Source organism: Oncorhynchus mykiss, chromosome 18, assembly GCF_013265735.2.
Source record: "Oncorhynchus mykiss isolate Arlee chromosome 18, USDA_OmykA_1.1, whole genome shotgun sequence".
Classification (NCBI taxonomy): Eukaryota; Metazoa; Chordata; class Actinopteri; order Salmoniformes; family Salmonidae; genus Oncorhynchus; species Oncorhynchus mykiss.
The window spans coordinates 30455298-30477037 of record NC_048582.1 but is presented as its reverse complement, the minus strand read 5'-3'; the positions used below and the strand labels follow the sequence as shown (position 1 = coordinate 30477037).

General features: G+C 43.8%; 1 protein-coding gene across 1 annotated transcript; it reads left to right on the top strand.

Moving 5' to 3' along the window:
* The first annotated feature begins 978 nt into the window (after positions 1-978).
* LOC110495980 (insulin receptor substrate 2) lies at positions 979-20172 on the top strand. Its single transcript, XM_036952479.1, has 3 exons — positions 979-3955; positions 4230-4729; positions 19759-20172. Exons 1-3 carry the CDS (start codon positions 1314-1316, stop codon positions 19761-19763), a joined length of 3147 nt encoding a protein of 1048 aa, XP_036808374.1. The 5' UTR covers positions 979-1313; the 3' UTR covers positions 19764-20172.
* Positions 20173-21740: the final 1568 nt, after the last annotated feature.

Below are 21740 nucleotides of genomic sequence, written 5' to 3'. Positions count from 1 at the left end.
GTCCATTAAATGAAATAAATGGTATTAAATCTAGTCGAGTTGCTCCAGTAGGCCTATATGTAACATCCCGAGACTGGAAGTGTCTGGTGAGACTATTACTATTTTTCACGCGAGAAATAAAGTTATATCAAAAATAGCCAGACGGTGGCAGCATTTCAGGCTTTTACGCGCAATAGAAGTAAATAGAACCCCCCAAAACACATCTCATCCATCTCATCACCATCACGATGTAAATAGCCACCCTCCAACCTAAACGTGATTCCCACAGTATGACAAGCGATTAAAATTATTTTGTTGAAAAACTATCAATGTGCATAGAAACACAATTATCACAGTTCCATCTGGGAGATCAAATGCTTTAAATTGCAGGCTTGTTGATGAACCATGAGTAGAAAGTAGAAAGAATATAGAGGTCGGATACGCAGTTCTCTGCTGGACAGGGAGAGGGATACCCAAGCGCGCAAAATATATCACAACGCACGGTTATTTAAAAGTAGGGCGATGCTTATTTAGCGATTGCGACGCTCCATGACATGCACTGCAGTCTCACAACAATGCGAATAGTGCTTAGCTACATATTGTGCATTTGATAAAGAATAAACATTCACAGTTTACCACATTATACAGGGTAGGCCTATTGTATTTCCACAGCAAAAAAATAATACAAAAATGTAATCCTCTATATTATGCACCGATGCTGAAGGCTATGCGCGTCTCTGCCAAAATGATCAGAGTGCAATGCAAGAGGCAACATCGAGCCTATTTCTGCTATGTAGAACGCCTGCATTTGGACACTTACTCGATTATTACATCGTTACAATGTAGCGGAAGGAGGCGTTCATTTGCTATTTTGATACAGTTACCCTACGTTACAGTGATGTCTGCTGTACTATATGTACATGGAAAGGAAAAACGGGTAATATAGGAGTCGGGTTTAAAAGAACAGAAGGGATGGCTATGGCTGCTGTGAGTCGGGTCCCGTTTACCAGCTGTTCGTTCATTCCACCAATGAGTTGGGCAGAATTGGCTAGATTGACAGGCACGCCTTTCCAAGGTTGCGCCGCCTTTTATGGCTGTGTAGTTTTCTTCTACTTTTTATTGCAAGCCAGAACTGGATGTAATAACGTCACATGTTGTTTTTCTCTCCAGCGCATTCACGGTGGTGTTATTTGGTGCTTAACTGTTGCAGACAGCGGGAGGAAATACCCGTTTCGGGGAATGGAATAAGTAAAGCGGATTTACATTCGTTTTTTCGGTACTTTGGAAAATAGCACGAACAACTTCTCTAAAATAAGTGAAGCGTGTGCATTAGAATGGCGAGACCTCCAACGAGTGGAGGACAGATGTTGTCTAATGTGACCAATAACAGTAATAACATTAACAAATGTGGATATCTAAAGAAACAGAAGCATGGACACAGACGTTTTTTCGTGTTGCGAGAACCCAGCGAGAGCTTTCCTGCCCGGCTGGAATACTACGAGAGCGAGAAGAAGTGGAAAAATAAGTCGGCTGCTAAAAGGGTGATACTGCTGGACTCATGTCTTTGCATAAACAAGCGAGCTGACTCTAAGCACAAACACCTCATCGCCTTTTACACCAAGGACGAATACTTTGCAGTGGCAGCCGAAAACGAGCAGGAGCAGGAGAGCTGGTTTCGAGTGTTGTCGGATATGATCGAAGAGGGGAAAGTCTATGACAGCTCCGCGTCTAATTCCACCTCTCTTTTCAGTTTCGAGGAGGCGAATTACGGTATGATCACGCCAACCACTGCCTTTTACAAGGAGGTATGGCAAGTTAATTTGAAATCCACAGGACTGGGTCAAACAAAACATTTGATAGGGGTGTTTAGGCTGTGTTTATCCAGTCGGACTATCAGCTTTGTGAAACTGAACTCGGAGGTTGCGGCTGTCAGTTTACAGCTCATGAATATCCGGAGATGTGGCCACTCTGACAGCTTTTTCTTCATCGAGGTTGGTAGGTCGGCTGTCACAGGCCCCGGTGAGCTCTGGATGCAGGCTGATGACTCGGTGGTTGCGCAAAACATCCACGAAACCATCCTGGAGGCAATGAAAGCCATGAAAGAGCTGTCCGAATTCAGACCTCGCAGTAAGAGTCAGTCGGCTAGAACCAACCCCATTTCAGTGCCCACAAGACGCAACTTGAACAATCTTCCCCCAAGTCAGATAGGGTTAGTGAGGAGGCCGAGAACAAACAGCATAGTGGCCACATCCCCAATGAGCAAGTTCACATCCTGTCGGATAAGGACTGCTAATGGGGGGGATGGCAGCATTGTCAGGCCAGTGTCTATGTCAATATCTATGAGCGGGAGTCCCACCAGTCCCCTCTCCAACCGGATCCCCCTGAGCCGGTCAAATACACTCTCCAGCGGGCGCATCTGCCAGATACTGGAGTCTAGCCTCCAGCACAGCCGCTCCTTGCCCGTCTCCAACTCCCCCCCCCCAGGTTGCAGTTCCATCTGCCTCTCTCCCATGAGTGGGACCCTCCCCACCCCTGATGCGGTCCACCGCCCCTTCAGCTGCAGTGCCTCCATCTCAGGTTCCCTCAGTGATGCAAGCTTCATGCCATGCGACGAGTACAGCTCCAGCCCAGGCGACACCTCCAGGCTCCTACCCCTCACCAGGAGTGACACCCACGACTCCCTCTCCAGCACTCCCCCCTCCTGGGAGGCCAACAACCTGTGTGGCTACATGATTATGGACAGGACGAATGACCAACAGCGGGCGTGCCAGGAGGAGGGCCTGACATTGGAGAAGGCGTACAGGAAGAGGACATACTCTCTCACCACACCACGCCAACAGAGGGTGCCCGCCCAGCTGTCGTCTGCTTCGTTGGATGAGTACACCCTATTGTGGGCTGCCCACCACACCAACAGTGAGCACCACTCCAGAAACAGCTCCATCTCTGCCTCCCCAAAGGTGTCCTACCCCAAATCCAACAGAAACAACAGCAAGGCAGACGCTTACATGCCCATGAGCCCCATGTGTGTCTCGGCTCCCAAGCAGATCATCAATCCCTGGGCCCAAATCCACCTGGACGGGGGCGGCTACCGGACCAACTCACCCAGCAGAGGAGGCTCCTTGGAGGACAGTGGCTACATGAGGATGTGGTGCAGCTCCAAGTCGTCCATTGAAAGCCCTGACAGCCGCTCGACCTACATGAACATGTCCCCTAGCAACTCTGCTTACACCACCTCGCAGACCCCCCCAGACTACTTCCTGGAGCAGCTTCCGGGTGTTGAGTCTTCCATCTACTCTGCCGACTCCCTGCCACGCCCCACCAAACTCCACCAGACTTCCAAGGAGGTGGGGAACACTGATGACCAGTACGTCCTGATGAGCCCTCAAGGCCATCAGTCGATAGGTGGGGAGTCAGATGACTACTACTCAGTGATGACCAATGCGGCCACGCTCAACTCCTCGGTGCCCTCGGCCATCAGACAGAGCCGGGGGACTGAGAGCCTGACGTCCCACCGGGGGAAGATGGGGCGACCCAACCGGCTGTCTCTCGACAGCTTTAGGATCCTGCCCAGCATGAACGAGCACCTCTTGCCCGGGGAACCCAGGAGCCCGGGCGAGTATATCAACATAGACTTCAGTGAGAGCACCAAGTACTCCTCGCCGTCAGCATCCAATGAGAGTCAGGAGTTGTCTCTGGGCTCCATCGGCAGCCAGCCAAGGTCCCCTCTCTCCGACTACGTGAACCTGCACCACATTGTCTCGCACTCACCCAAGGCCAGAGACACCCCTGCTGGACGGTTGGACACGGTCCCTGAGTCATCCCTGTGCCCTTGTCTGGATAGGGAGGCAGTGTACCATCTCCGATCGAAGAGGGAATCCAAGTGCCCCCAGAGAGGCAAGGATGAGTACACCGAGATGACATTTGGACTTGGAATGGCCAACATGCCTCCCCAGTTCGTCCCTCAGACCTCAGCAAGGTACACTCAGTACTCTAGCCATAATGTCAGTTATAAATACATTATTCAGCAAAGTTATTTGTCTAGTTATAGAAAAGCATCTCAAACTATGAATAGGATTAAGATTCCCCTGGCACGGCAGGCACTTTGTTGTGTTTGTAAGTGTATTAAGTTCAAGTGGATTGAGTTCATGATAAGTATAAAATATTTTCTATATCGCATCTATCTATGGATGTTTTGTAATAGACCATGTACTGTAATACATATTAACTCTGTTTATTATCTTCAACCCCAGTGCCAGAGAGAAGAGGCTATCCCTGGGTAAGCAGGGCCTCCCTGTCGGCATTGGGGTGTTCCTCCTTGGCGCCGTCAACCCCGTGGATCCTGACAGGGCCGCTAAGGTGATCCGGGCCGACCCCAATGGGCGCAGGCGGCACAGCTCCGAAACCTTCTCCTCTACGGCTACCGTCACCCCTGTGTTCCCCTCGTTCGCCCATGGGAATGCCAAACGCCATAGCTCGGTGGAGAACCTGTCGATACGGAGCAGCGAGGGCTCAGACGAGGAGTGTGACAGCCCCATGAGTAGAGAGACCTCTGCAGGCTTCCAGAATGGACTGAACTATATTGCCCTGAACCTAATGGAGAACCGGGACAGGGACCTGGAGGGACCTTGTTGCGAAGACCTGCCCACGGTCAGCTTTAAGCCGGCCACCAGCTGCAAGGGATCCCTCCATGGATTACACGTCACGCCGTATGTCTGTTTGGGGTTCAAGGAGGCGGCGACCACTGTCAAAGGTGAGTGATGCTCCTGTTTGTGTGTGTGTGTGTGTGTTTTAACTGCCCATTTCATGGCTGGTCAGAGTTTGTAAAGGTAGGGTTAGAGGTCTGCAGTGGTCATATACTTAAGGCAATGTTGCTAAAAACAACTTTGTCCATACTTTATATGAAGAAACATGATGATAATTAAATCAACACATTTTTAGAAATGGGAGAAAATAATTTAAATGCTTGTTGACTGGCTGCCTTAGAGACTATGAGACTTTGATGGTATGTTTGGGGTGAAAAATGTGTCCAACTCTATGGTGATCATGGACATTTTAGTTTATGGCTTCCCTCATTTATACTGGAGGGTGCTGTCACTGTCAACAACAATAAGGGGTTTATATTGCATGAGAGGAAAACCTGAATGAAGGACTGGCAATGAGATAATTAAAAATTAATGTTATTTCAGTTAGTACAGCATAGGCCCCCTCCTACTACTCTTCAGCTTGCTATTCTGCCAAGTGTATTGTGATAGACGAGATAATGAAAAACACATCTTTCGAAATGGACACGTTGAGATTATTTGCTGTGGCGGCCTTGAATTTCTAATGTTTACCACCGAAGATGCGTAGGTGGTACATGTATTCAAAACGGACCTGCTGCGTGACGAATGTTGGACTTTTGAAACCACTGAAGTAAACAAGTGGTGGGTGGTTACGTAGGCACCATGACACTGCAGGACAAAATTGATTTTGGGCACCAGCCATTTTATAAAACAAGTGAGAAGTGTTTATTCTCTGTGTCATACTAATTATATTAGAAAAGACACATGAGCGAATATGGTTGATCGAATTACACACTGATATTACGCTCAGTGCGCAGGCGAGGTGTATACATGGACAGTGAAGAACGAAGGGTTTAAATAATGTCAATATAGATTAATGTCGATATAATGGCTTGTTTACATTAAACTTACATTGATCTCCTATTGAGAAGCACATTTTTATAGCAATTATCATTGCATTACATGTTTAATATACTGCGCAATGGCATCACCTTTAGGCTTGGGTGGTATACCATATACCAGGGTATTTGTAAATAGCCAAAGGATGGTTTTTCATTACCGTCAATACTGTTTAAACAATTTCTTGGAATAAAAATTTTAAAAAAGTGAATATTTGTAGCTACTTTTTAAGTAAATACCTGCAGTCAACTTGTGCAATACATTAGGAGATAAAGAACATTGCATTCTTAATTTCACAAGCTACATTTTTATGAAGCTTATGGTAGTACCCAGTCACGTGTCACGTGGTGTTTCACTACAAGTATGGAGTCATAACAATGTGAACGAGTGTAAGCATCTTCTGACAGGTGTTTGGTTTCATCAGGTCTCTGGCAGCTTTGTGTTCTCGGGGAAACCAGATAACCAAGGTGGGATCCAGACAGGAGGAGTCTGAATGTAGACGCCTTCTGATAGTGTCTGAAGGTCACAACACTCAAAACAGGTTTTAACACACCTTACAGTTTATCATAACATAATTTATTAACCCTTTAAACGATATAAGGCCTTGGTTTAACCTTCTTCAGAACCACACATGCCGAGATCATCCATTCACCTACTCTGCATCTCACAAAGACACAGTGGTTGGAACCAAAAATCGCAAATATGAACTTATCAGGACAGATTTCCATCGGTCTAATGTCCATTGCTCGTGTTTCTTGACCCCAGCAAGTCCCTTCTTCTTATTGGTGTCCTTTAGTAATGGTTTCTTTGCAGCAATTCAACCATGAAGGCCTGATTCACGTAATCTCCTCTGAACAGTTGATGTGTCTGTTACTTGAACTCTGAAGCATTTATTTGGGCTGTAATCTGAGGTGCAGTTAACTCTAATGAACGTATCCTCTGCAGCAGAGGTAACTCTGGGTCTTCCTTTCCTGTGGCGGTCCTCATGAGAGCCAGTTTCATTATAGCGCTTGATGGTTTTTGCGACTGCACTTGAAGACCTTCATGTCTTAAAGTAATGATGGACTGTCGTTTTTCTTTGCTTATTTGAGCTGTTCTTGTCATTATATGGACTTGGTCTTTTACCAAATAGGGCAAGCTTCTGTATACCCTCCTACCTTATCACAACACAACTGATTGGCTCAAATGCATTTAGAAAGAAAGAAATTCCACAAAATGAACTTTTAACAAGGCACATGTTTTAATTGAAATGCATTCCAGATGACTACCACATGAAGCTGGTTGAGAGAATGCCAAGAGTGTGCAAAGCTGTCATCAAGGCATAGGGTGGCTACTTTGAAGAATCTCAAATGTAAAATATATTGGTTACTACATGATTCCATGTGTTATTTTATAGTTTTGATGTCCTCACTAGTATTCTACAATGTGGAAAATAGTAAAAATAAAGACAAACCCTTGAATGAGTAGGTGTGTCCAAACTTTTGACTGGTACTGTACATCTACTGTAATAACACTTTTCACGTTATTCATTCATAAATACTCACCTGCAGAACTTGTATGCAACTCCTTCAGAGATCTGTTTAGGAAAGTGCTGTGAGAATGCTGTACTCAAAGTAGGGATCCAGCCTAAGAAAGCTAGAACATCTTGTCAGTGTTTTTATGACACATCAGCCCTAGGCACTGCCTGTTCCTTCCATGCCTCAGTCAGAAAAGCAGACAGGCAATAAAACATGCTGCAGCCCCAAACACGCGTCACTAAATCATCCAAGGCATATCCCAGGTCCATCTGACTGTCCTGGTGTCACTCAGTTTTCTGGCCCAGAATAGTCCCTGTGGTGGCTATAAACAAACCAATGTTCCAGTCTCGGGGGCAAGGCACACGGAGTCAGTGTTTTGGCAGTCATTCACTCATTGTAGCTTGTAAACATTGAGGTGCAGGAGACTTTTTGACAGGTGAGGTTTTTTTTAGTTGCTTGCACTTTTATCAAACAGTGTGTTTGAAAGAGAGAGCGAGAGCGTATGTGACTGTTTCTCTGTGTGTGAGGCCTCATCCATGTGCGGGTCCCTTGGAGAAGGCATCCACGCCAATGTCTTTCATGTATTTGGCTAGTCACTAGTCGCTCCGCAGGTCAGAATAACAAGTGAGCTCGTTGTTTACTAGACGCCAGGTAATGACGAAGTGTCACGTTCGGAATTCCTGTCTGTGTTGCAAAGGCTGCTGGGAGGAACGGGTCAACTGAACATACATTATTATCCTAAACTCCCTAGTCCATGCTGATGATAAGCATACGCCACCCAGGCCTCCCGGTTGGCGCAGTGGTTAAGGGCGCTGTACTGCAGCGCCAGCTGTGCCACCAGAGACAACCGGCCGCGACCGGGAGGTCCGTGGGGCGACGCACAATTGGCCTAGCGTCGTTCGTGTTAGGGAGGGTTTGGCCGATAGGGAAATCCTTGTCTCATCACGCACCAGCGACTCCTGTGGCGGGCCGGGCGCAGTGCGCGCTAACCAGGGTTGCCAGGTGTACGGTGTTTCCTCCGACACATTGGTGCGGCTGGCTTCCGGGTTGGATGGCGCTGTGTTAAGAAGCAGTGCGGCTTGGACGCATGACTTTCAACCTTCGTCTCTCCCAAGCCCGTACGGGAGTTGTGGCGATGAGACAATATAGTAGCTACTAAACAATTGGATACCACGAAATTGGGGAGAAAATGGGGTAAATTTAAAAAAAACTTTTTTTTATAACATTTAAAAAAAAAGATAAGCATACCCATAATGTTATGAAGCCACCCCCATTCTTGAAAATATGAAGAGCGGTACTCTGGAATATATTGTGTTGAGTTGCCCCAAACATAACACTTTGTATTCAGGACAATTTTTTTGCAGTTTTACTTTAAGATGCCTGCTTTGAAATATTTGTATTCTGTGCAGGCATCCTTCTTTTCACTCTGTCATTTAGGTTAGTATTGTGGAGTAACTACAATCCATCCTCAGTGTTCTCCTATCACAGACATTAAACTCTGTAACTGTTTTAGTCACCATTGGCCTCATGGTGAAATCCCTGAGTAGTTTTCTTCCTCTACGGCAAGTTAGGAGGGGCGCAGGTATCTTTTGTAGTGACTGGGTGTTGGAGACATTGGAAAACCTCCTTGGTCTTTGTGTTTCAATCTATGTTTTGAAATTCACTGCTCGACTGAGGGGCCTTACAATTATATGTATGTGTGGAGATGAGGTAGTCATTCAAAAATCATGTTAAACACTATTATTTCACAGTCCATGCAACTTATTATGTGACTTCTTATGCACATTTTGCCGAAACAATGAGGATAAATACTTATTGACTCAAGACATTTCAGCTTTTATTAATTTGTAAAAATGTCCAAAAACAATTATATTTTGACATTATTGGGTATAGGCCAGTGACCCAAAATCTCAATGTAATTAATTTTAAATGTATGCTACAACAAAACAAAATGTGGAAAAATAACTTGTGGAAGAACTTGACTGGCCTGCACAACCCCATCGAACACGTTTTGGGATGAATTGGAACGCCGACTGTGAGCCAGGCCTAATTTCCCAACATCAGTGCCCGACCTCACTAATGCTCTTGTGGCTGAATGGAAGCGAGTCCACTCAACAATGTTCCAACATCTAGTGGAAAGCCTTCCCAGAAGAGTGGAGGCTGTTCTAGCAACAAAAGGGGAACCAATTCCATATTATTGCCCATGATTTTGGAATGAGATGTTCGACGAGCAGGTGTTCACATATCTTCGGTGACTTCTTGCTAGTCAGAGGCCTAATACGGTGTCTATCTTTAACTTCAAAGCCACACATTGAGGGAGAGAGACATGGCAGTTTTGCTATGTACAATGTACCAACTCAGCCATCCCAGGTATTTAGAGCCTCCGACACCATGTGCGTCTGCCTGAAATGCCAACACAGGGTTGTTTACGGATAAACGGCGCCCCTCAGACAGACTCCCGAACTTCCCCCTCCGTCACTATCAATCAGTCAAAGGACTTGGGCCTCGGCGGTGACATTGTTGATGGATAGATATTTTGCGTGATTATCCAGATGACAGTTGGTTGCATAAATAGAAAGGTCACAGAACAGTCACTGTGTTTAATTTCTACCTTATCGGCAGGCCAGGGCACGTGGGCACCAACTCTGTTTACCTCTGTGTACTAATGTATGCTAATGTAAATCCTATCACAATGACCTGAGAGTGTGCTAATGTGAGCTAACCCCATGACCTGGGTGCTCATCGTAGGTGAACAAGGTGTTCAGAGATTAATAGAAGTGGCAGGCAGAGGTTTAGGGATGTCTCTTCCTCTCTGGAGACTAATAGCCTTTTATCTGATCAGGTCTGTCTTGTTTTTCAATCCCCCTCTCTCTCATTTGACATCACTCTCTGTGATTTGACGTCAGGTGTTTTGCCCTAATGGCTGGCAGCAACGAGGGTAAACACCCAGAGTGTTTTTGTGTGCGGACACACACGTGCGGACACACACTTGGGCCTCCTTGAGAGGAGAGTGAGTGCTCCTATGAGTGGCGCTTGGTGAAAACTGCAAACTCTTCTTGAGTGATGGCAGATGGCTCTGCATCCGGGAGGAAGGGGGGGTAATGCACCTGCCATGCACCACTATCTCCCCGTCAATCCCCACCTTTGTCCCCTCCTCCACCCCCACTACCTCCACCTTATTACCGATGGACCACAAGCATGTAGCACACGTGGCTCTGTCCCAAATTGCACCCTTATATGATACACTACTTTTTGACAGAGTGCAATTGGCCCTGTCAAAAGTAGTGCACTACATAGAGAATAGGGTGCTATTTGGGACACAAGCCACAAGAGCAGCAGTCACTGGTGAGTACTGGACAGTGCGTTGCACGACAGTCATGTCAGGCTAGCACCACCCACTACTATACATGAATGACTAAACACTAGGGCTGGACATATAGAAAATAAATTATCACTATATATACAGTGCCTTGAACTTTTCAACCTTTTGCCACATTTCAGGCTTCAAACATAAAGATATAAAACTGTATTTTTTTGTGAAGAATCAACAACAAGTGGGACACAATCATGAAGTGGAACGACATTTATTGGATATGTCAAACTTTTTTAACAAATCAAAAACTGAAAAATTGGGCGTGCAAAATTATTCAGCCCCCTTAAGTTAATACTTTGTAGCGCCACCTTTTGCTGCGATTACAGCTGTAAGTCGCTTGGGGTATGTCTCTATCAGTTTTGCACATCGAGAGACTGAAATTTTTTTCCCATTCCTCCTTGCAAAACAGCTCGAGCTCAGTGAGGTTTGATGGAGAGCATTTGTGAACAGCAGTTTTCAGTTCTTTCCACAGATTCTCGATTGGATTCAGGTCTGGACTTTGACTTGGCCATTCTAACACCTGGATATGTTTATTTTTGAACCATTCCATTGTAGATGTTGCTTTATGTTTTGGATCATTGTCTTGTTGGAAGACAAATCTCCGTCCCAGTCTCAGGTCTTTTGCAGACTCCATCAGGTTTTCTTCCAGAATGGTCCTGTATTTGGCTCCATTCATCTTCCCATCAATTTTAACCATCTTCCCTGTCCCTGCTGAAGAAAAGCAGGCCCAAACCATGATGCTGCCACCACCATGTTTGACAGTGGGGATGGTGTGTTCAGCTGTGTTGCTTTTACGCCAAACATAACGTTTTGCATTGTTGCCAAAAAGTTCAATTTTGGTTTAATCTGACCAGAGCACCTTCTTCCACATGTTTGGTGTGTCTCCCAGGTGGCTTGTGGCAAACTTTAAATGACACTTTTTATGGATATCTTTAAGAAATGGCTTTCTTCTTGCCACTCTTCCATAAAGGCCAGATTTGTGCAATATACGACTGATTGTTGTCCTATGGACAGAGTCTCCCACCTCAGCTGTAGATCTCTGCAGTTCATCCAGAGTGATCATGGGCCTCTTGGCTGCATCTCTGATCAGTCTTCTCCTTGTATGAGCTGAAAGTTTAGAGGGACGGCCAGGTCTTGGTAGATTTGCAGTGGTCTGATACTCCTTCCATTTCAATATTATCGCTTGCACAGTGCTCCTTGGGATGTTTAAAGCTTGGGAAATATTTTTGTATCCAAATCCGTCTTTAAACTTCTTCACAACAGTATCTCGGACCTGCCTGGTGTGTTCCTTGTTCTTCATGATGCTCTCTGCGCTTTTAACGGACCTCTGAGACTATCACAGTGCAGGTGCATTTATACGGAGACTTGATTACACACAGGTGGACTGTATTTATCATCATTAGTCATTTAGGTCAACATTGGATCATTCAGAGATCCTCACTGAACTTCTGGAGAGAGTTTGCTGCACTGAAAGTAAAGGGGCTGAATAATTTTGCACGCCCAATTTTTCAGTTTTTGATTTGTTAAAAAAGTTTGAAATATCCAATAAATGTTGTTCCACTTCATGATTGTGTCCCACTTGTTGTTGATTCTTCCCCAAAAAATACAGTTGTATATCTTTGTTTGAAGCCTGAAATGTGGCAAAAGGTCGCAAAGTTCAAGGGGGCCGATTACTTTCGCAAGGCACTGTGTATATATATATATATATATATAACACACACACACACAGTGGGGCAAAAAAGTATTTAGTCAGCCACCAATTGTGCAAGTTCTCCCACTTAAAAAGATGAGTATTTGAAAATAAGTATTTGGTCACCTACAAACAAGCAGGATTTCTGGCTGTCACTTACCTGTAACTTCTTCTTTAAGAGGCTCCTCTTTCCTCCACTCGTTACCTGTATTAATTGCACCTGTTTGAACGTATCAGTATAAAAGACACCTGTCCACAACCTCAAACAGTCACACTCCAAACTCCACTATGGCCAAGACCAAAGAGCTGTCAAAGGACACCAGAAACAAATTGTAGACCTGCACCAGGCTGGGAAGACTGAATCTGCAATAGGTAAGCAGCTTGGTTTGAATAAATCAACTGTGGGAGCAATTATTAGGAAATGGAAGACATACAAGACCACTGATAATCTCCCTCGATCTGGGCTCCACGCAAAATCTCACCCCGTGGGGTCAAAATGATCACAAGAATGGTGAGCAAAAATCCCAGAACCACACGGGGGGACCTAGTGAATGACCTGCAGAGAGCTGGGACCAAAGTAACAAAGCCTACCATCAGTAACACACTACGCCGCCAGGGACTCAAATCAAGACGTGTCCCCCTGCTTAAGCCAGTACATGTCCAGGCCCGTCTGAAGTTTGCTAGAGAGCATTTGGATGATCCAGAAGAAGATTGGGAGAATGTCATATGGTCAGATGAAACCAAAATATAACTTTTTGGTAAAAACTCAACTCGTTGTGTTTGGAGGACAAAGAATGCTGAGTTGCATCCAAAGAACACCATACCTACTGTGAAGCATGGGGGTGGAAACATCATGCTTTTTGGGCTGTTTTTCTGCAAAGGGATCAGGACGACTGATCCGTGTAAAGGAAAGAATAAATGGGGCCATGTATCGTGAGATTTTGAGTGAAAACCTCCTTCCATCAGTAAGGGCATTGAAGATGAAACGTGGCTGGGTCTTTCAGCATGACAATGATCCCAAACACACCGCCCGGGCAACGAAGGAGTGGTTTTGTAAGAAGCATTTCAAGGTCCTGGAGTGGCCTAGCCAGTTTCCAGATCTCAACACTATAGAAAATCTTTGGAGGGAGTTGAAAGTCTGTGTTGCCCAGCAACAGCCCCAAAACATCACTGCTCTAGAGGAGTTCTGCATGGAGGAATGGGCCAAAATTCCAGCAACAGTGAGTGAAAACCTTGTGAAGACTTACAGAAAATGTTTGATCTCTGTCATTGCCAACACAGGGTATAACAAAGTATTGAGAAACTTTTGTTATTGACCAAATACTTATTTTCCACCATAATTTGCAAATAAATTCATTAAAAATCCTACAATGTGATTTTCTGGATTTTTTTTCTCATTTTGTCTGTCATAGTTGAAGTGCACCTATGATGAAAATTACAGGTCTCATCTTTTTAAGTGGGAGAACTTGCACAATTGGTGGCTGACTAAATACTTTTTTGCCCCACTGTGTGTGTGTGTGTGTGTATATATATATATATATATATATATATATATATATATAACACTTTTTTTAATGTAATAACGATAATTATCACGATATTAATCAAATGTTTTAAAGGTTCATATCTGCTTCAGACTCAAGAATGCCTGAACAAACCAAAGGCTTTAATGTTTCTTATTTATTGTCAGAAGTAGAACTCACAAATAAACCGTTACAATTCATGAGTAATAAAAAATAAAATAGTGCAAGTCAATATGCATTATTACTGTTAGCCTAGTGGCACATCACAGTTGAAGTTGGGGTAGTTTCTAGAAAGACAAGTCTGTCTATGGTCTCTGGCTTTAAAGCTGCCCTATGGCAGGTCAGCTGTGCTAAAAACACATTCTGAGCGGGAGCTGGTCGCAGGAATTCACAGGTAGCGCTTTGCCAGGTGGCTGACTTTGGGAAAGTTTTTTTGGTGGATCTTCCACCAGTCCAGTGGATTGGCTTCACTGTCAGCATCAGGACACTGAAGGTAGCAGCTGAGTTCCTTTTCTACCAGCTGGATTTCAGTGAGACCTGTGGTAGTGGAGAATGGCTTTTTGAAAAAACTGCCCAGTGACTTTCTCTTTTTAGCTGGCAGTTGTGGTGAAGCAGCAGCAGCATTGTCTCCCTGTGCTGGGCTTGGGTTTTCATGTCCCTCATTGACCATCTCTGAGACAGCTCTTGCTTTTATGTGGCCCACCTTCTCCTCTTTGATATAAATGTGTTTTAAACTGAGGGTCAACCAACGTGGCTCATCTGTGGCTAGGTCATCATATTTCTCGTTCAGATAGTCCATGACTATTGTTTTGATGGTTTGGGTGAGCTCTGTTTCACCATCATCAGGTTTCATGACCTCTGTATTGAATAGGTGTAACACTAGCTTCAGCTAAGACACACTGACATAAGACTCACCAGACAGAGCATCTGTGAATTCTAGGAGTTGGGTCAATGCCTGGTTAATGGACTCGAACGTCTATATCTGTATAGGTGGGAGCTAAGCGCCGGGTCTTCTTGTCACTGGACAAGACCTGTGAAATGGCTTTATCCTGCTCCAGTACTCTGCACCACCTTTTGACTTGATCCCCACTCTGTCACCAATTTGTGCTGGGGTAGGTTGTGTTCTTTTTGAGCAACTTGTCACGCCCTGGTCTTAGTATTCTGTGTTTTCTTTATTAATTTGGTCAGGCCAGGGTGTGACATGGGTTTTTTTATGTGGTGTGTTTTGTCTTGGGGTTTTGTTAGGTATTAGGTTTGTGGCTTAGTGGGGGTATCTAGCATAGTCTATGGCTGTCTGGAGTGGTTCTCAATCAGAGGCAGGTGTTTATCGTTGTCTCTGATTGGGAACCATATTTAGGCAGCCATATTCTTTGAGTGTTTCGTGGGTGATTGTTCCTGTCTCTGTTTGTGCACCAGTATAGGCTGTTAGGTTTTTTCGTTACGTTTATTGTTTTTGAACTGTTCGTGTTTCATCTTTATTAAACATGAATAGAAACCACGCTGCATTTTGGTCCGCTTCTCTTTCAACTCAAGAAAACCGTTACACAACTGCCAGGTCTCTCTTCTTTTTCCATGAATAGGAAAAGGCACCTACCACTTTCTTACACACTCCAATTGCGCGATCCACCCCTTTGTCTCTACCCACTCTCTAAGAGAAATCAAGAGATTTTAATAAAATGTTAAAATAACAATAATCCCTTTAGTTATGTACAAATGTAATATTTAACTTAATCAGTTGATGAAAAAAATGCACATTTAGTTTAATTTATCCAATCACTTCAAAATGCACAATTGACAAGGTTACTTGACCAATGGCCAAGTGCAGATGCTGTCCAAAACATTTCAGTCTAGTCCATTTGTTGATTTGAGCGGCTTTCGCCACGTTCGCACCACTATCCGTTGTAATGCAGACCTGTCTGTCTTGACTGAGTCTCCAGAAGGCGAGAGCATCAATGAGCCCCTCTGCTTATAGCTTCACCCATGTGGTCGTCGGGAATGTATGATGTTTGAAGGCATTTATTTATAAGATTCCACTCTTTGTCAGTATAGAAAGGCTCGGACATGCGACTAGACCACAGATCGGTAGTAGTAGCAAAATACGTAATATCTGTCTTGAGCTGTTCCTCAACTTTTTCCCTACACTCGGCGTAGTTTAGGCAGTGCGGTGTGAGAGAAATGTTTGCTGCCAGGGAGCACGTACCTGCGGTCAATTAAATTGATAAGCCTCTTGAAACCTTCATTTTCAACTGTGCTAATTGGTAGCATGTCTTTAGCAATGCAATGCATAATAGCATTTGTGATGTCTTTGTCTTTTTGATGTTTGCTTGTAACGCTGTCAGTGTTGACTGCTTCGGGCAAACATCCCTAGATTGGCTGGTGCTTGAGGGGCGTTTATCAATATCGTGACGCAAACTCAAACTTCCTGCTTTGTTGCAAAGAGTAATTTTGCTTCAGATGGTGAAAAAGTTTTGTCGTATTACCAGACTTGGTAGCCCCCTGTCTACGGCACAATTTGCACCGAACATTGCTCTGCTCTTTGTCGGACTTCAAAAAGCCAAACCACTTCCAAATAACTGAAACAGTTGAACCCTTTTTATCAATTATTTCTTTGTTGGAAGCTGCTCCTTCTCCATGGCTATCACTGCCACTGTTTTCACCTACATCACTCATTTTTCGTGGTTAATAGTGGCTACTCCATCACTCAAGGTGCTAAGTGGTTTTTAGTGGGAGTATACCTCTCCAAGTGCATATTGTCACTTCTCCGCATGTTCCTGAAACATCACAGAGGTGAAATGGACTGTTGTACCTAATTACTCTATATCGACATTATGGAAAATTAATCTAAACGTTTTATATTGTTATTGAGGGAAGTAATTACCTCAATAATTATTGATATTGATTTATTGCCCAGCCCTACTGCACACCATGTGCTGCCTCTGTTGCTGCTGCAGGTGCAGCCCAGGGGCCAATCTAATGTCCATCAACCTGGGGAGGGGTACGGGGGGGGTTGAGGTGGGGGGGATGAAGCCGTAGCCAGTAGCTCACTCTCTAGCACAGCTCTCTCAGATATCCATCCTGTCCGTGACTGTGAATCAGAGCCGCGATTGGTCTTCATCTCCAGATTGCGTGTTGAATCGGATGTGATCAAAGATCATCATCATTTGTCAGTGCTGCTTTTGGTTTAGAACACCCAAATACAGTAGAATAGTGGAACATCCCGCACGCCAGATGCAGATTATTTTCGCTCTGGGCCAGGCCAAGTGTGTGTGTTACGGGTTTGTTCTTGCACAACACACTCCCCTCCCCACCTTTTACTTTCTCTCTATTGCTCAGAGAGTAGAAGTCAGGGAGCATGCTCAATGAGGCTCTGCTTTCATTGCAAAAGAAATTGAGATATTAGAGGCAGTTCGACCCTCCCTCTCCTCTCTTGATTTGTCTCCCCCTCTGCTCCCGCTCTTTTCCGCAGGCTTATTTTCTCACTCTTTCCTGCTCTTTTCCTATTCTCTCTTTCCTCTTTTGGTGTTCTTTTCTATCCTTGTAGTTTTTTGCTTACTCTGTGCTAACGCTCTTTTCATGTTTCTCTCTTTCACACTCTGTTTAGTATCACACACAAACATCCCCTCCAAACACACGCACTGCTGCGTCAGAGTTTCCAGCAGGTGGCGGTTGCAGTGCAGACGCTGTGACACGGTGACTAAACTAGGCCAGGATGTTCCCGGCGCCAGATAACCCACGCGGCAGGCGTCGCCAGGCAGCACTCCCTTACATTTAGCCTCAGCCGCTGCAGCCAGGGTTAGAGTTAGAGATGAGATTACACACCGTGTGTGGCTGGGGATTAGACACCGCAGCCGTGTCCAGGTTGCTCGTTATGGAGGTGGGATGAAAGGGTGTGTGCATACACTCTCAATCTCTGTCTCTCTCTCTGCCTTAGACTCACATTAACACACACCATCTTCCAAAACCATTCACAAATTTGCTTTAGTTGTTAGCTGCACTGCAGTTCAGTTTCGACATTGTAAACTGCCGAAGCCCACCATAGTGGCATGTGTATTATATGTGAATAAGCAGTCTATGAGATGTACAATCACTGAACAGCAACATATCAGAGCCTTTGCAGTGAGGTACAAGGCTCTCTGCCCCAACCGTGCCCTCTGTAATACGGTTTGCAGGGCCACTCTGCTCTCCAAGCCCCCATCATCGCTGGCCGGGCCCAATTCTGGAAGACCCAGATGGCATAGAGGAGCTCCACAGCTGGTGCTTTATCCCCCTACTGCAGTACTCCTAACCCCCCTCCTCCCTCCTCAGCCCCTACAAAGCTGCTGCTGCTTGCTTGGCGTGATGGCGTCCCAAACGCATCGCCCCACTGAGCCATAATAATAATAGCCCTCCTTTTTCTTGATCTCCTTATTGTTATTGTTATGATAATCATTATTATAACAAGTAATGTCATTATCATTAGTTGGCTTAGTATAGCAACCTTGTGTAGCCACCATCGAGCTGTAGGCCTAAGTGCATCCTGTTTAGTCTTAGGCCAAAGTAAGTTATGGTATTATGTTTCAATACTTACATTACTGTAGCGTATATACTGTATCAATCATTAATTAATTCATGTTATCACACAGCATACAAGTCATTCATGATTTAAAATGCAATCAACCCTTTAGATTTAAAATAAAATAGCAAAGTGACTCTTGAATAATTAGCATAAACAATAAATAAACATGCATTTTGGAAATTGCATTCACTAATGATTGCGACTGATTTTAGACTTTGCTGTAATAAAGGCTTTACAACAACAACAAAAAAGACTCTGGTATGCTTGTAATTTATTTAGTGTTGTTTACATTGTTCCAAACAGTCAGAGAAAATATATTGTAATCAAACAGCACCTGTTTGGCAATTGGCACACATAATATGCACTCAGTGCTTGCTCCTTAACTTTTATTTTTCTTCATCTCCAGTATTTTCCATAACTAGTCAAATTTATTCCAAAGTCTGACTTCCCCTTTACCTCCTTAGCAACCTAAACATTCCCCCATTTTCGAGTTCATTTGTCAAGTCCTCTGCATCCATTTTGGTGTCACACGTGTTCTGAGTTTGTTGAATTTATTGATGTGATTATGATATGCTATAGGTCAGGCCCTATTGGTCACATGCATGCGATGCATACATGTGTTATATACAGAGAGCAAGGGTTGAGGGAATAGAGAATGTTTTTCCTAAACAAATGAGGGATTTCGGTAAAATACTTTTTCAGTCACAAATGGCTGTCGTTATATTGCAGCCTCAGCAACACGGACAGCGCGATAAACACTGGCTCCAGCAGGGAGGAGAGAGGGAGACGATGGGTGCAAGTCACACAGCCACTCGCTGTGGGGTTTTTTGTAACACCGGCAGAACGTTTGAACCCTGCACAATCAAATCAGTTGCGGTTGGACTCCTTCTAGTCGTGTGTGCGCGAGAGCCGTACTACGCACACTTGCTGTTCCGGTTGTCTAGATTTTTTTTTTTTTACCCCAACAGCTACAGATATAGGATCTTAATATGAGCTACAGCAGGAGAATAATCCTGCAGTAACAGGAAATGTGGATTATAGTTGAGCAGGAAATTTCTCCCCAACAAAAGACTGATCAAATTAAGATCCTACATCTATAATTCGGAGTGTGTTGTTCTGACACACAAACAGGCTCAACAGTGTAATCTCTCCGAGGATGGAATGAATGGTAACAGGAGTCTGTTTTACATCTATCCCTCTCCAAATGTCAGATATAACTGTGGGATTTTTGGTCTATAAGAGTTGTTTGTGGTAGCAGTGGAAACTAAGAACCCTAATTTGAGGTAGTTTGGCTAACATAAGATATTTCAAAGAAATCCAAGAATTTCTAAGCTAATTGCAGTCTGTATTGACTCAAAGCGCTATGTAATGCAATGATACTTAACATGCTCTTCTCTCTCTTTCGCTCTTTCATTCTTAACCCCCCCCCCCCCCCCCAAGACTGAACAGGACAGTGAACGATCCAAGCCCTCATCATCCATGCTCTGAGATGGACAGTCATACATTGGGGTGACCGAGACAACCTGCTGCTGTAAATAAACTTGAGAAGTAAGGCTGTGACCCAACAAACATCCCCACCATGACTAACTCCCTCGCCCATGGACGGGAATCCTAACACTGGTGCTGTCCCAGAGACTCTGTACTAAAAAGGAGATGGGGCCAGAGGCTCCTGTATATGGGGGACCCCTGTATGTGTCTAGAGGCTATATTTCTGGCTCTGTTTATTTGTTTTGAATTTTCCCTCTCGTTTTTGGTTTTGTCTCGTGGAATGTGAGTAGCCTGTCTGTTGACCCACAAGACAGGACATGTAAGGCACAGTACTTACACCCTCCTCAAAAGATTAGTCAACAACCCCCCCCCCCCCCCCCCCCCCAACAACACACAGCACGCATATAATATTTATTTACTTACATGAGTATGGATGGGTCGAAGTTTGTTTGTGTAAAAGCAGACACCATGATAGTTTCAGTAACACATTCGCTAGCAAACCATTTAAAATAATCCAATCCCTAACTCAGAAAGAGCAAGGCCGCATACTGAGTAATGTGTGTATATTTAGGTTGTATTTATTTTGGAATGTTTCATAAAGACCAACCCAAAGCCTACGGTCTTTACTGTGTCTTTGTTGTGCCTTACAAATACAAACAATCTGATTTATTCTTCTGCTATTAAAGTATTTTTTTAATTCTAATTTCATGCAATATGATACTATTTAAGAGCATTTATTACTAGTTCCAATTATGAGGTGAGAAATATTTTTTTAAGTACATTCATGTAGTAAGAATGCAAAGATGTTGGTCTGTGTACTTCCTAGTAGTAGTCGGAACCTCAACTAACCCAGGCACCAAACGGAAGAAAATGGACTGAAACAAGGGAAGACTACTTGGACATATACTGTAAATGTTTGGAGGCTTTTACTACCCAGTTTTCTCTCACATTTCTCACAACTCGTTAGATTGTAACAAACTAGAGACACATCTGAATGTAGTAGAAACGACCATTGAAAATTAAGTGGGAGGGGGAGACATTTATCAAACTGTATTATTTAATATGTACTACACTTATGAAGTATTTCCTCAAAGGCTTTTTTTGTGTAGATTATGTACATAAGAGTTTATCTGAAATAGGATGTCGATTGTGAAGATACATTTAGTCATGTTGCAATGAAATTACTAAACAATGTAAAGAAAATGTTTTTGGATTGTAATGTATGACTTTACCCCCTCACATTTACTTGTGAATAAGTCTTTAATATTTAAAGAGAATTACCTTCAGTATATTTAGTTATCTTTGCCTTGTTGACAACACTTTACCCACATGGCATATTCAATAGTGAAACACATTAACTTAGTTTGTAACCAAATGTACACATTGTTGATTTATATTTTACGTTTTTGAACAAAGGAAACTATTTTGATCTTTGTATACCTTTCTACCTACTTTTTATGCTTTTTTTGTCACTGGAGACATATAGTGTATATATATTCAACAGTGCACTCACTTTTAGTGTATGTCTACTGTTTCTTACTCGAAGATTGAAATGTGAACTATACTGAGATGGCACAGATTGAACATGTCTTCATAAAAACTGATTGTGATGCTCTAAAGAGATTTTTAATTGTATTAGTCAGTATCACCAACTAACACTTTTTTGTTGTCTCAAATGGCATCCTATTTCCTATGTAGTGTACTACTTTTGACCAGAGCCCAATAGGGCTCTGGTCAAAAGTAGTGCACTATGTAGGAAATAAGGTGGCATTTGGGACTCAGTGGACAAACTTATGTAATGGGTTGAAACGAAAAGAGAACCCTCCTTCCCATCAGGATATTCCAGGCGTCTGTGTATTTCTGCTGCTTGAAAAATGTATCCTATTTAGGAGGCCATAGAAAACTCATTCAGCAAATAACTTCCTTCCTGGTTA